Genomic DNA, 15,395 nt, shown 5'->3' on the forward strand with positions numbered 1-15,395 from the left:
TATTGCGTATGGGAGAGCTGATAGATGAGAGACCCGACAAGTTATTACAACTACTAACCCCAACAAACTTCAATTTTCTCTAAGACAAATTTGTCTCCATCAGCAATTAATTAAGGTTTGGAATGGATGCCAAAGCTCACTTAGAGGTCTATTAATTAGAGCGGTCGTCGGGCACGTAACAACTTGTGTTATTTCGTTATGATGTGATAACAACTTTAAACTAATGAATGTGACTTTACAACCAAGTATGAAATTAAGGTGGTGTGGTATTGTGTTTGACGCAAGTGTGTGTGTGTGTGTGTGTGGGGGAGTGAGGAATTTGTCTTTAATTTTCTTACCATAAAGTTAATTTTATGTTGAGTTAAAATTTATTTGGATTATATCTCAAATTCAGATATTGGAACAACGACGGTCGCTCATAAAATTGAGTCTTTAAATTTTATGATGGTCGGCGTAAGTGCTGATGTGGGCCCCACATGTATGTATTCTAAAATGACAGAATGGCCCATGGGTGTTATTATAGTGGTTTAATAACTTTAGAATTCACGCACTTTTCATTTTAGTTGATTTGACACGCACTCGACCATAATATAACCCAATTGTATAGTTGATCCCCATGATTGTTTGATCGGAACTGGATCAATGGTCAATGACGAATTGTACAATTCGATCATTATGTTCCAAGGATATACTTGAATTGCTTTAAATACTCTCATCTTATTCCAACTTTACTGATTTAACCATCAAATGACTATAATCAGGGTTCACTTGGTATGAAATATTTGTATGTTACCGCAAGTTTTCATGCACCAAAACTCATTCTAGCGTGAGTATATCTTATGAAAGTAGTATCAAAACCTCCCAATAAAATATTTACATTTTTCAAACAAATTATAGATCCATTTTGTCGGCCTCCGACGCATCCTATATCCTTATACGTACGTGATCAAAAGATCATTTTAGTATTTATGGTTCAAGTACAATTATACATTTAAAAAAAAAAAATCAAAGGACCATTATCGAAACATTTCCGGAATAATTTTGATGGTGGTTTGGGTTGTAATTTTATAAGTGAGAGAATCAAATTATATCAATCCTTAAAACTAACAATGCACGTATTTATTCTTAAAGACGCTGTCCCAAAATTTCAGTAAAACATTTGCATCCGTATATGAGAATTATCTAAAAAAAAAAAAAGGAAAGGTGAAAGTAGGAAGGAATGGGAGGAGAAAGGGGAGGATGTGGGTCCAGAAAAATGATGGAAAACCTGGGAAGAGTAAGAGAGGTGGGTTAATGATGGTGTTTGCAGATTGCTAAATTGAGAGGGACCTATCAATTAATAGGCTATTAATGGATGCTCCTTTTATGGTTGATTGATGGCTGATGGATGCCTTCGCCTTCGCCTTCGCCTTCCCAAACCCTACACACACTTTCAATTTAAGAATGTTGTGTTACTCTGACGACTCTCTCAGATTTTATTGTACATGCCCATTCGCCAATACCTAACCGGCAACCGGCAACCAGCCCCTGCATTTTTTTTTTATTTTTTTTTATTTTTCTCTCTTCATAAATCCATTTGGTTGACTGTTGCTAACACACAACTAAGCTTTATTGCGCAACTATTTCATTTCCTTTTTTTTTTCTTTTGCATTTAGAATTCTCCTTAAATTTTTCTATAAAATTTTATTTATTTCCGTATCATTCAATGTATTCAAACTCAAATATTAATTTTTTTAAATTAAATTCACGATATTTTAATTGTGAAGCATCAACCTACCCCTTAAATAGGGCCTCTCAACTATTTCATTTCTATGCACACCAATTTTGTTTTTTGTTCCGCCTCATATATATTTTTTTGTTTTTTTTAATTTTTGTCTCCACCAATACAATACATTTTTACGAGCTGAACATATTATTTGAATTAATTTAAAAATAATAATATTTGAATAGTTTCCGTAGTCAAGATGTACGACTTTACTATGAGTCTATTCACATGTGAAATAATTAGATTAGATGGTCAATGCGTAAAGTATAAAATATTTATTTTTGTGGTGTACCTTGAAATTTTTATTAAATCTTTTTACAACATTTTGAATGGATTAATTAATCACAATATAAAATATTTATATATGAATTGGGCGCACGTAAAAGAGAAGGCAAATTAAATGGTGTAGAACCTAGAGATAGCTGTAGGGGGACCATTCTACAAAAATAACTTAAGTCATGGGATTTTAATATATGGTTGGGTTTGTTTCCTGTCCCAATATACCTATTCCGCATGTCTTCACCCACTACACTCTACAATGTTTCCTCGATTCATCAATTATACAAATAATTCCACACTAAATTTCCCTCTTCCTAATGTTTGGATTAAATTATTTAAATTTTAAAAATGAATTTCAAGATTACATTTTAATTGGCTTATATATTAAATGAATTTATGATTTATTATAATATTATACAATATAGTTCGAATAATAGAACACCGATTAAATTGCAAATCAAAGTAAAAATACCATATATACTGATTACTTTCAGTGTAGTGGTTAATTATCACTGTAAATGCAGAGAGGCAGAGACAAATCTGAAAAGTTTGGATCAGAGGAGAGCATGAGTAAGCTTTGGTTGCACGTGTAAAATTTAACCTTGAAAGCAACTACATTTTTTACCCAAAAAACTTACTTTACCCTCCTAATTTTAGAAAGTTTAATTATCAGTCACAATTTAAAATTACAACCTACCTATCCACGTCTACACATTGCATGTACACGTATAATTTTTTCTCTTTTTTGTTTGGAATGACATTCACTTTCTAGCTTAAATGTTTATTTTTTCTTGTTATGATTTAATTTCTTAATCTTAAATAATTTATTTTATTTCTAATATGCTCTATCAATTTAATCTGACATTAATTATCGACGAGTTATTGCTCAACCCAAAAGGTTGAGGTCAAGTCTCATATATATGGACGTACGTCTATTTTTATATAATAATAATGTATTATATTATATCTTTTATATGTATTCTTTGATTGATTAAGATTAAATACATGAAATAATGTAATAAAAATACATACATCCATAGGTTTTTTTAAAAAAAAAAAAAGAGAAAAAAATGAGAAATATTGATTTGTGTGTGTTGGGGGGGGGGGGGGGAGGGTAGTAAATATGGAGAGGAGAAGAAAGAAACATAAATGAAAGTATATTAAGAAGTGAAAAGGGTAGGTGGTGGTATTTTAAAAGCGAGAGAAAAAAACAGCTATAATCATTTAATACGGAATTTAATGTAAGTTAGGTATATAATGAATGGGGTCTAGTAAATGCCATAATTAGCTTCTTCATTTTAATTAACCTATTTAAGAAGTTTAGGTGGATACTGTTTTCAATCATTTATTCTCACTCTCACCCACCCCCCCCCCCCCCACCCCCTCCCTGCATCTGCTACTGCAACTGCAACTGCATGCATATAGACGCCATCCAACCCCCCCCCCCCCAAAAAAAAAAAAAACAACAAATATAAATATAAATATAAATAAATTCAACTTCACAGTTGCATTTACGAGTTGGGCAGCATTTTAATTAAATGCATCAGGGAAAGGACTACACCTTTCTGACACTCCGATTATTGGATATCATGCATCCGTGTTTGTCTCACTATTATTGTCATTAAGGTTTTTTCCTTAATTATCTCCCGATTCTTTAACTTATGCTAACTTCAATTCCACTGTTTGATTAGATTGTGATAAATTAAATTAGGTGATTAGTGTTTGAATAAAATTGTATATATAGGAAGAGTTTTGTCAATTACACCTTATTCAAAGTCAAGTCAGTCGTAATTTTCTGAGGGTGAGAGGAAATTATTAAGTAAGTTGTCTTTTGAAATTATAATCACGGTCATGGCTCGTTTTTGAGATTGTACTTATCTCAATTGTAAAATTCAAATGTAATACAATTAAGGGGTGTGTAAGTAAAATTTTGTAGTCAGTCAAAATCGATAGTATTCGAAAATAAAAGTAAAATTTTTCAAAAGACAAATGTAGTTTGAGTGTTCGGAAATGAAATAATTCAGACAAATTATTAAATTTTATTTGGAGGGAGCAAAGTATAGTAGGTGAAATGAAATTTGAGTTAATAAATGAAGGAAGAATAGTAGTATGTATAATTCAACTGCATTAGGTGACCAAACTTTAGGATATAAATTAACAAGTTATAGAGTGAATTCAGGTACAATTTGGACCATGGAAAATAGAGGTGACCCCTCCCCTCACTTTGCTGCTTTTAATATCCAACATTAATATCTCAGACCAAATGTTCTGACTCTTCTTTCATATCTGAATGCTTTTAATTTTTTTTTAACTCTCCCTCTTTTTAAATTCACTTAATAATTTCATTTTATATAGCACTTCATTTATTTGACCAGAATTCAGTCGAATTAAATAAGTTGCTTAGAATTGGTACGATGCTTAATGGTACTAGATTTCAACGTTAGTAATGACACCATGTTGATATCACCCCGAAAATAATGTCCAGATCGTGAGTTCGAGTTTTATAAATATTGTGTATATACACTATTATTTTAAAATTATTTAATTTACAAAAAAAAAATGAAACTCAAGTATGAGGCAGAGAGAGAAGATAAATAGGTTGTGATGAGAGGGGGTGGGGGGGGGGATTGGATCCATCTTAAAATCTTTGCACAAATCCAACAAGAAAGAAAGCAAGCACATTCAAGCAAAGAGGCATTAACTTCCCAATTAAAAGGTTTGCTGACAAGGTTGTACATTGATCACTCTTGTAAGAAAGTAGGTGTGTATATTCAAAGATGGTAGCAGGAAATAATTCTCATTTATTATCTGTTAGGTGCATAAATGAAATGCAATCTAGTTGAGGGATGCCGTAATTTGCCTTTTCAACACACCATACACCATTTACACACACATCCTTTTCCTGCATTTTTTGCTCCTCCTTCATTTCATCTATATGATGCCAAATCTTCAACTTTTTGCGTTTATCAATGATCAAGCTCCATGGGTATCGTTATTTTACTTGTCTTGTAATTGATCGCTCTCAACATATTCTTCTGCTAAGTTAACTGAGAAATGCATATTCCTGGAATCTAGTTTGATGAATTCTTAACATGGAAAGAGCAAATCTAATGGCAGAAAGGGGCAAAAGATGATGCATATTGAACTTCATCATAGCTATGCTACTGCTGCAAAGTAAGAGAACCACAAACCTTTAAAACGTTTATGTACCAATTCTTTAGCTTATAAAACCTATTTCCCTATCTTTACAAAAAAAGAAAAAATCCGAACCATTTCAAGATGGCTCTCTCCAATCTTTCAAATAGATATATTCAGGTCGATTCGAGGTTTCTTGGCAGCCATGGGCAACGGGACGTCGCTGTTGCATCGAGGGCACTTGGGGTTGCTCTTTGTGATCAGAACGTAAAGCAGGCAGCTAGGGCACCCGGCAGCAAATGAGGTCGACGAGGACTTCTCTTCCTGATCGAGATCGCAGCTGTCCTTGATCGAGGAAGAAGAATTAGAGAGCGGTGACGACGACTTAGACATGGATATCGAGCGCTTCCTCACGGTTTCTTTCTCAGCCCTCTCGAGGGCCGACTTCACTTTGTCCAGAGTGCACACGCTCTGGTAGACGGATGACGATGGGGATGGTGATGACAAAGAAACCAACTTTAAGTCTAAGCTAGCCTCGTCAAAGAGGTTCAGTGTTTGCTTGGACGTGGGAGGAAAATTGAGGTCTTGGAACTTGGTGGCGGCCTTGCTGCTCTGCTGTTTGTTTTCCGAAGTCGAAGAAGACGAGTTTGAAGAATTGCATCTCTGAAGATAAACTTTTCCTGACTGCAATCAGAGAAAACGAAATCTATGTCAGAGTTCAGTGTTACATACATATGACTAGAAGTACTAGGTTCTTGGAGGGCATCAATAGACAGATAAGTAAAAAAGCAACTCCTATCCCCAGAGAAGTAAGAGGATTGGTTAAGTTATTTTAAACCATTGACTTCATCCAAAACAAGCGATGTAAAAACACAGAAACAAGCAAATAATAAACAATACACTCCTGCACCAGATGAAAGCTGCACACAATCTTCTCCTTAATCTTAGTAATAAAAAAGTAAATAGTTGCCTGTGCATGAGATTAGTTAAATTCATTGTCAGCATAAAGACAGAGTGATGGACGGGATATGCAATTAATCAATCTTAGACGCTTCAATCATGGCGGCAAAACCTCCATTATCCCATAATAACGGTGCATGATTAACAGAGATTAATGATATTTATTCATCAGGAATTACTGAATACAATTCAAATTTTACCAATAGTTATTACAAAATACACACACAATCGTGTGCTCATAATTAGAAAACTGAAATGGAGGCAATAATGACAACTTCTTAAAGAATGATATTTCATAATAAAATTCAGTAAATGCGTATAATAATGCAGTCATTAATGATTTTTCATATGGGAATTGAAATTCTGATTATTCGGGTCATAAAAGAACAACGTAAATTCAAATAAGAAAACACAAACCAGGCATTCAAAACCTGGATTATGACAATAACACATTAATGAAAACCATGGGCAAAATCACAGCAAGAAGTATTGAAGAAATTCAGACAGGTTTATCACTATAAACAACAGAGCAAGGAAAACTGAAAAATTGGGTTTTTCTCTTTGTAATATAATCTTTTTTTTTTAAAAAAAGGGGGGGGGGGGGGGGGGTTATTGATTTTTGATGATCATGCATGATAACTATAAAACAAGGACGATAATCACTAATCAATCAGAAAATCAAAAGCCCACAAAAAGAAAAATTGGAGAAAGGATTGTACGTTTAAGTCGAGGCGCTTTTCCCAGCCACAAGGGACTTGCAAGTCGAGGTCCAACTCCTTGGAGTCAAGGGTACAACACCCACCAAGGAGGTCTCTAGTGATGGGGGCCGTCGATTTCCCAGATGAAGCTGATTCATTTGTATCCACGCCGTTCATCAATCTAACCAAAGAACTGACATCAGCGGCCATATCCCCACCAAGAACAATATATCTATCTATTCTATCTTCTTGTTTGTAGAACCCAACACATATACAAACAGAGAAGAGAAACCCAGTTTTCTTCAATACAAAAGAGAGAAACAGAACACCTCCGTGTATGTATATGAGTATATATATATAGAACGGAAGAATAGGGGGGTGGGGGGGGGGGGCAGAAAAGGTTGCAGTAGTAATGAGAGAAATAAGTCTGTTATATATAAAGAAGATGATGAAGCAAATTACTATAATTGTTTAAATCACCATAATGAAGAATTTAATGTAATCTTGATTTTTATTATATGGATATATATGGAGAATTTCTTCTTCTACAAATTTTCGAGTATTTAATAAAAAATATTATTTTATTTAAAGTCATCATCATTTGGAAGAACTGAGTTGAGATTCTGGGGTGGGGTGGGGTGGGGTGGGGGGAGGGGGCGTCAGTAATGGTGGCAATAAATGCAGTGAGAACACTAAAGGACAGCTGTGAATTAATGCCACGCACAATACAAAGACCTTTTGGCTTCCTTAGATAGCTCATTAATGCTGGTAATGACTGCTTTTCATATTATTTCAAATTTCTGTCCATTTGTGTTTCTCATTTGCATTGCTGCATTAATCGCCCTTTGTTTTCTCTATTAATGACTACCAGACTTTAGTTGCGATTTAGAACCAACCTCTCCTTTACGCCCTGTTTGCCTCACCTCCTTTTTCTCACTAAAATACTCTGCACTAAGCCAGTTAGGTCCCACCACCTAGCTCCTCTTTCCAACTTCTCAGACAAACAGAGAAGAAGATTTAGGGACGATGTTGTTGATTTTTGGCACTTGTAATAATAATATTGAGTTGATAATAAGCAATGTTGTTGTGGGAACGTGCAATGAAGGTAACATGGGGTTTGGGTTAGCAATAGCATTCAATTTTTGGTTAATATGGTGTGGTGGCGCGGTATGAGGAGTCATGGCAGAGTTGATGTCCATAATTATTACTACTACTAGCATACCTCTTTTTTTTTTCTTTTTTTTTTTTCTAGTCAACCTTCATATTAAAATCGCCTTGACAAAGAGTAATGAATTGGAAGGTGGAGCCTAATACATCATCACTTTACCCAAACTTTTATTGGAAAAATTTAAGTTTAATTATAATATGCCGTCATTACACTGTTGTCTCAATATCTTAAAACTTATATCAATATAAGATGTATTAAAGTTATGTGTTCGTCTCATGAACGAGTTTGATGCTGTGGATTCGAATCCGACTGAATGTGCGACTTTTTATTAAATAGAATCATATGCTTATTTTATTTTTTTCATGATTTTGCATCTAAATTATGAATTAGATAAACGAACTAAAATAAAGTTGAATACGCAACAATAAATCGGAAGTTAATGCAACCAAATATTCAGGCGCCTGTCGAATTAATTGCGAATTGTGGTTGAGCTTATAAGCTGCACACCAAATAAACGTGGTAATTATTATGTGATGATAATCAAGAAACCTTAAATTACAATTATATCCTCTCTTAAAAACTGTGTTATTATTGGGTGGTGAAAAATGCCAGTTATGAAAATATTGATGGAGGAGTATTATTAATTTGAATTGAATTTGCATTAAAGAAGGACAGTAAGTCGCTTTTTCAAAGTATCACGCTTTCCATTAATTAAATTAAATCAAACATTTTGGTTGCAGCAGGTCAATGAAACTGCCTGCCCCGGACACTTCCTCATTAAACCTCGAATGCGACATCCTATGCGATCGCCCACGACGAAACCCTCTTCCGTGTGTGAAATAACGATGACGTGGCTCTCAGGTCATCACCACCCCCTCTAATTTTAGCCTTGTTATTCATGCTAAAATTGGGATTTTATGAACAAATTTGAAATTATGGGTTCAATTTTAGTTGACGTGTAGATATTTGTTTTAAACTTATATAAGTGTTTGTCTCACTTTATATTAGTCATTGTAATTTGTTACCGTTCTTAGTTATATTGATAAATCTATTAATTTTAGTCATATTGATGTAACGATAGAATATGTTATTAAAAAATCTCCCTATCTTGAAACTTAAATTGTTGGACTGTCACTTCGGAGACAAATACTGTGTTCTTATTTCAAATCGGATAGGACATACCAGATGCTAATTTTCTTATTTAAACTTACTTTATTAAATATAACAAAACTTAAAACCTTATTCTTTATTTTTCTCTTATGATAAAATTATAATTTCGAATCTATTTAATTAAAAATAATAAAGTATTTTGTAAAATGAAGGAGCATGATTAAACCCTTTGATTTCAAGTCATCAATGGTTTATGGGTTTTTTTTAAGGCAATGAGTAAATGTGAAGGTTTTATTTTTTTTGGACGGATAAGATGCAATTTATTAAGCCTCTTTATGACCATTAAATTATTAGGAAAAGTATAGGATAGATGGGAAATTAAGGATCCTTTGATTATGGGAGAGATAGGGTCAATGTCCAATATTTTGAATAGTTAGATGATTAATATATATTGATTTTTTTTTTCTTTCTAAATTTTGGATAATTATCAATGTTCCGTTGATTTTAATATTGACCAACAACTAGTCAAATTCATTAGTAGCCGTTAGAATTTTATTCATATTTTGTGATACTGGATAAAAAAAATTTCCATCCATCCCGTTCGATCTTTTTTGTTTTTATAGTTTTTTATTTTTTAAATAAAATAAAAAAAATAACAACAATGACAAAGTTGACAATTCTATGACTCAGTCGAATGATTATATAATCTCATCAAATATTATCGAGATATTGATAATTTCTCAACAAAAAGGAGATATTCATAATTATATCAAATTTCAAGACAATTCGTAATAATTTACCTTTATTTTTTGTAAAAAAAAAAATAAAGAATATGAGACGATCATTTATACAGCAGGCATAATTGCATTGAATGCAACATGATTCCATAATATGGAATGAATAATTAGTTCGTACGCAATTTATTATAATAATAATCTTTAGTCATTGTTATGACTTTTTTTTTTTTGAAAGGAAAGAAATAGCAGGAAATGGAAATCATGTGTGATTTATATTAGTTGACTATATATTGTCATAGAATTGGCAAAAAGGGTGTTGGTCATGACAGCGGAACGTTGAAGTTTCGGACCATACCAAAATTTGGAGTTTAATGTTGAATTTCAGGATTCTCGGAGTCTCATCGTAATTAATGGATAATTATGAATCAGATGTGTTACTCATTATTCTTTTCTTATTTTAATTTAGTTGACTTTTCATCTATAATCAAAATCTTTTCCTAACTTTTAATTAATTTGAGAGGGAGGGCCATCCCACCCCCGCCGTGCCTCTTCTTTTCTTGCATGCTCCCATGAACTTGTACTAATTTATTCCAATAATTGATATTTTTTTTAATTATTGTTATTTTTGTTCAAACTCAAATAATTACCCGAAACCAATATAATAAAAATTAACAAGCCCTTATGCGTGATAAAAAGTTATGTATTTTCTGAGATTCGAATTCATAATTTTAATTGATTTAACTGTTAGATTAAGACATTATCGATGGTCAGAGTTTTAATGTGAACATTGAAAAATCAAGGAAAGTCGAGAGTGGCAGGGAGGTGGCCTGAAACTCAAAGCCCACTTGGGCGAAACACGCTTCTCATGTAAGAATGGCAGCCGAACACCAGTACCCAATCCCCGAGTTTATCAGCTGATCAACGCAATGGGTTTATGATTTATTTGAATTGATTTGATCTGTTTTCTAAAATAAATCTGAAATTTAATGCGTCGAGATTTTTATATGATCTAAATTTTGTAATTTAATTGAATTTATGTACTGTTATGTTTAAATGAAAGAATCTGGATTTTAGTGTTTGGATGAATGATTCATAACGACTCCATATAGAAAGAATTTGAAAGTAATCAGTACTTCACACATCACGGTTTAAAATAAAAATTGATAATTTTGATTTTAAAATTATTCAAATAAATTTAGGGTGTATTTGGATTGATAAATTTGGATTTCAAGGAATAATTCAGAGAAATGATTACAAATGACTTCATTTAAAAGGAATTTGAAATCCATTCATATTCATCAAAACTTAGATCCTTTACATTTAGAATTATTTAAACATATACAAAGAATTTGTTACGAAAGATTTAAAATTCATGATTTCAAACTTCAATCCAAATGCAACCTTAAGAAATTTATTAGCAGGAATCTGAAATCCTTGATTCCAAATCCACCAATCGAAATGTCTGTAGCCTAATAGAGTGTAGTGGTTTTTGTGGTTTACAACTCAATTTTGTGCCTCGATGTGCGATGCATCGTTTACTTTAACTTCATGTAAGTTTTACAATTTTATCATGAAAAAGTATGTGTTAGGAAGAGAAGGCCTACAATTAATATAAAATACTTGCCTACATCAATCGTCTGCGCAGATAAGGCGAAAAGATTATGGAGAGACGTGTTGGAAGTATAGAGAGGTCAATTAGTTGGATACCCCAAAAAATAAAAAAATAAAAAATTACTAAGTTTCTGGTTATCATTTAATGCTGAATATGGAATTATTCTGAAAGAAGCAAAATGGCATAATTTTAGGCTTGTTTGTTTGCGGGTGCAACTGAATAATTGACAACTCGACTTCATATTCATTAATTATCAGAACCAGAATTTTCAATGCCTCCAAAATATTTTAGGCCCATCCAAACAACATCTTTTAATGCACTGTTTCAAAATTTTATCCCAATTCCCCCCTAACTTCTAAAATCATCATCATAATAATAATAATAATAATAATTAAGACGATGATGATGTTAATAATAATAATGATAATTTTGTGTTTTAGTTCAAAAGTTTTTTTCTATATGTTACTTGGAATAAACTTTTAAATAATAATTTATCATTCATAAAAATTAATTTTATTTTTGTATGATGATGAGGCATATTTTATGCTCTCATGGTCCAATTCTGTCCTACAAACTTGGGCCATAGTCTAGTAACGTTTGGGCCCAAGATGACTGAACCCAACCCAAACGGAAGGATTACTTGGCCCATTAATTAATTGTGAAGACTGAAGAGATTGTTGGGTCCAAGAGAAAATTGCACATTAGGATTAGCACTTCTTTCCAATTCAACGTATTCCGTATGTTAACAACCACGACTTTCTTTCCGAAATGCGAGATCGATCCCTTATCATTCATCGTGCTAGTAATTCTTTTGTTCTATTTTCAGGTCTTGTACACATAAACACGGTCAGGAATAGCTGGTAAGATCCGTTTGATGATAAAATTAGTGCCATAAAATGTGAATAATATTACACATATAGTTCTTGTCAAAAAATAAAAAAATAATATATTACACATACAACAATCAAGAGTTGATGGGTCTTTAATTTCGATCTACTTGAAGCAATCACATCAAAATGACGCGACCGACTGTATGCCATTCATCAAAAGTATATCGTATAGTTGAAAAGGAGATGTCATCATCGAGTTGGTAGGGGTCGAGTAGGATTGCTCTGATCTAATAAAAAAACACAATTCTATACAGCATAAGATCAATATATATAACATTAGGTGAATACCATTTGATATTACGTAAGTGCATATGCAAGTGGATCCCACATCATGCACTCTGTAATATTTACATATATACGGTCAAAATTGGTGATATTATTATATGTGGTATGTGTAATCTATGAAAAATGTTAGCTCAGATCCGACCCGATCAAAGCTAAATCAATCATACAGTAAGTGCAATACACTTGTCATGTGATTGGTGTACAATTTAAAAAAAATGACAACTCACAGAATAAGTGTGATACACTTACTTTGTAATCGGTTTAATTCGATCAAATTTGATTTAAACAAACATATTGGGCAACTTATTTCCATTTATTTATGAACCTCTAATGCATTTGTTCTACTTGATTTGAAGAAGAATAGAGATATGATGCCAAAATTATTGTCAAAGCATCAGAGGCAATTAAGGTTACTTTAGCCTATCAAGTCAAGAAATTGCAGCGCCGACATGCATCTTCAATATGGGGTGCACGAATCAATCATACGTTCCTTTTTTTTTTTTTAACTACATTATGCACAACATATAATATTAGAGATGACAAAGATAGCATGATTACTTGCTTTTTAGATCTTAATAATGATCGATGTCTCCAACTTGCTGCAAACTATTGCATCCTTGTACGTACCTTCCACAATTAGGTGCTGCGTCTCGAAAATGAACAAGATTTTGTGTAGTGCAATAAATTCATTATATTAAGAATTAAATATAGGCGTTTCTAAAACTATATTTTGTTAATTCAAGAAAACTAACTGCACTTACGACTGTTGTTCCAAAAAATAGACCAAGCTATTATTGGGGCAGTTAATACTCCAAATGCAATGGGTATTCCTCGATTCTTTAATTAAGACGAATTTACAAAACACATCATCGTTAGGACTATATTAAAAAAAATTTAATAATAGTTTTTTGATATTTAAGTTAGCAAATAGCTACAGAAGATAATAAAGATGGTAGAAATAGTAGGGTTTCAGAAATTCCACCTATAAAAGAAGTTTCATTGTACGATTTTATATATGTATTAGAATTTTGTAAATCTTAATGATCGAATCATGAAGACCTTAATTTAGTAATTAAATTTCAGAGCTCGTTTGAAGATTGAATGTATTTGATGGAAACATCATAAGATGATCTTCATAAAATACTTGCGCTTCATATACGAAATTTTTGGCCTATATTTCTTGTTGGTAATGCTGAGTACATAGGCTTAAAGATAATAATAAAAATATTTTGATATGGGTCAAAATTAATTTATCTTGATGTGTGAAATTTATCATATTGGGTCTGAATATTTATCAATTGTTGCTATGTGTGTTAAGGTAGATGAATGCATGTAGATTGGTATAAGTCGTGCGATGCACTAGCAATCGACCATTATAGTCAAATAAATCGAATCGGGTCGAGTTGGTATAACATGTTTGAGAATTTAAAGGTATTATTGTATTTTTATGTATTTTCTTTCTACCACCGTCAGCCACCATCTAACTAGATTTTGATTTTTTATTTTCATAATAAAAAATTAAATATATGAGGAGGGACTAACGTGAAGGTGACCTAAATGACTAGACTTGCAATTTGCAGTCTGTTTTAGTTGATGTGGACATGGGCGAGAGCCGGTGTCCGTGTGGTGTGGATGCATGCACGCCGTCGGTCTCACAAATCAAATCAAATCATTCTTCTTTCCTCATCATTTGCTTTCTACTGATTTTTTCTTTTTTTCTGAAAAAGGATTAATTGATTGGATTTTTTATTTTAAATTTTATTATTATTTTCTATTTTGATTAATATATAAGTATCATATATATAAACTAATTAATCTAAATAAAATAAGCGACGTATATTTTGTGTATGTAACTGTTTGTATAACCCCTAAATAACGTATCTTTCGATAAAAATGTACTAGTTATAGACGGACCATAATTAAAGAGAACATAACCATACTGCCTTAGACATTTTAGGAGGATATATTATATATACATACAAGTAATAAGAAACCCGTTTATAGTCAATCTTGATACACTTTATGTAGTAAACCAGGTTTTGATTGAACAATGTTCCTCTAAAGTTCCCAACCTTGACCACCAACACATTTCTTTTGTCCTTTCAGAAGAAAATTAATAATAATAATAATAATAATAAAACAAGGGTCCATCTTTCTTCTCGATCAGTAGCAAAAACATTCTTGATTTCTTCATGCAGAGTGGAATATTAATTAATAATATATAATTAAGGCAAGAAAATTCCCCTGCATTCTGGGATGACTTGCTCCATTGATGATTAGTACATTAATTGTATTACCAAGTTGTAATGTGAAAATCTCTACGAATACAAATTGTGACATATATAAAGTTTCTCTATATTTCAGTTGTTTGGGTGTACATGTGAGAACCTGATTAGGACATATAATTACTCTTATTATACATCTGTATCCAATTTAAATACGGTTGGATTTATTACTTACATCATTTCTTACATTTAAATTCAAATACTAATTCAATGTAGTTGGAAATTACTAACAGGTCCGATTCTGGTTTTAACTCCTATATTATGTTGCACAAAAAAACATTTGCGGCTTGTCTTAATTATGTGGGTTGATTTGCATTTATTTGTGCTGATAGGATTATATATTTTCCTAACATTCCAAAACTAAAAAATGACATATACCAGAATCTTTGACGAGCCACTCATTCATTGGCATTTATATTAATTCGAGCTGTCTCCCTAAATTTCTTTCGGTTCAATATTAAATTTTGTCCT

At 32.3% G+C, this 15,395-nt stretch overlaps 1 protein-coding gene across 1 annotated transcript; it reads right to left on the bottom strand.

Annotated features, from left to right (window-relative positions):
• Window positions 1-5,152: 5,152 nt before the first annotated feature.
• On the bottom strand, window positions 5,153-7,238 carry LOC105175084 (uncharacterized). The gene is made up of 2 exons (XM_011097406.3): window positions 6,859-7,238; window positions 5,153-5,863 (listed from the first exon to the last, which is right to left on the bottom strand). Exons 1-2 carry the CDS (start codon window positions 7,045-7,047, stop codon window positions 5,342-5,344), a joined length of 711 nt encoding a protein of 236 aa, XP_011095708.1. The 5' UTR covers window positions 7,048-7,238; the 3' UTR covers window positions 5,153-5,341.
• Between the last annotated feature and the right edge of the window lie 8,157 nt (window positions 7,239-15,395).

The sequence above is a fragment of the Sesamum indicum genome, linkage group LG12 (assembly GCF_026168435.1).
Source record: "Sesamum indicum cultivar Baizhima isolate 11 linkage group LG12, ASM2616843v1, whole genome shotgun sequence".
NCBI lineage: Eukaryota > Viridiplantae > Streptophyta > Magnoliopsida > Lamiales > Pedaliaceae > Sesamum > Sesamum indicum.

Excerpts from the sequence above, each read along its gene's own strand:
- LOC105175084 (XM_011097406.3), bottom strand. The coding sequence starts at position 7,047 with ATGGCCGCTGATGTCAGTTCTTTGGTTAGATTGATGAACGGCGTGGAT. Across the intron at positions 5,864-6,858 it reads AAAAGCGCCTCGACTTAAAC|TCAGGAAAAGTTTATCTTCA; the intron begins GTACAATCCTTT and ends CTCTGATTGCAG.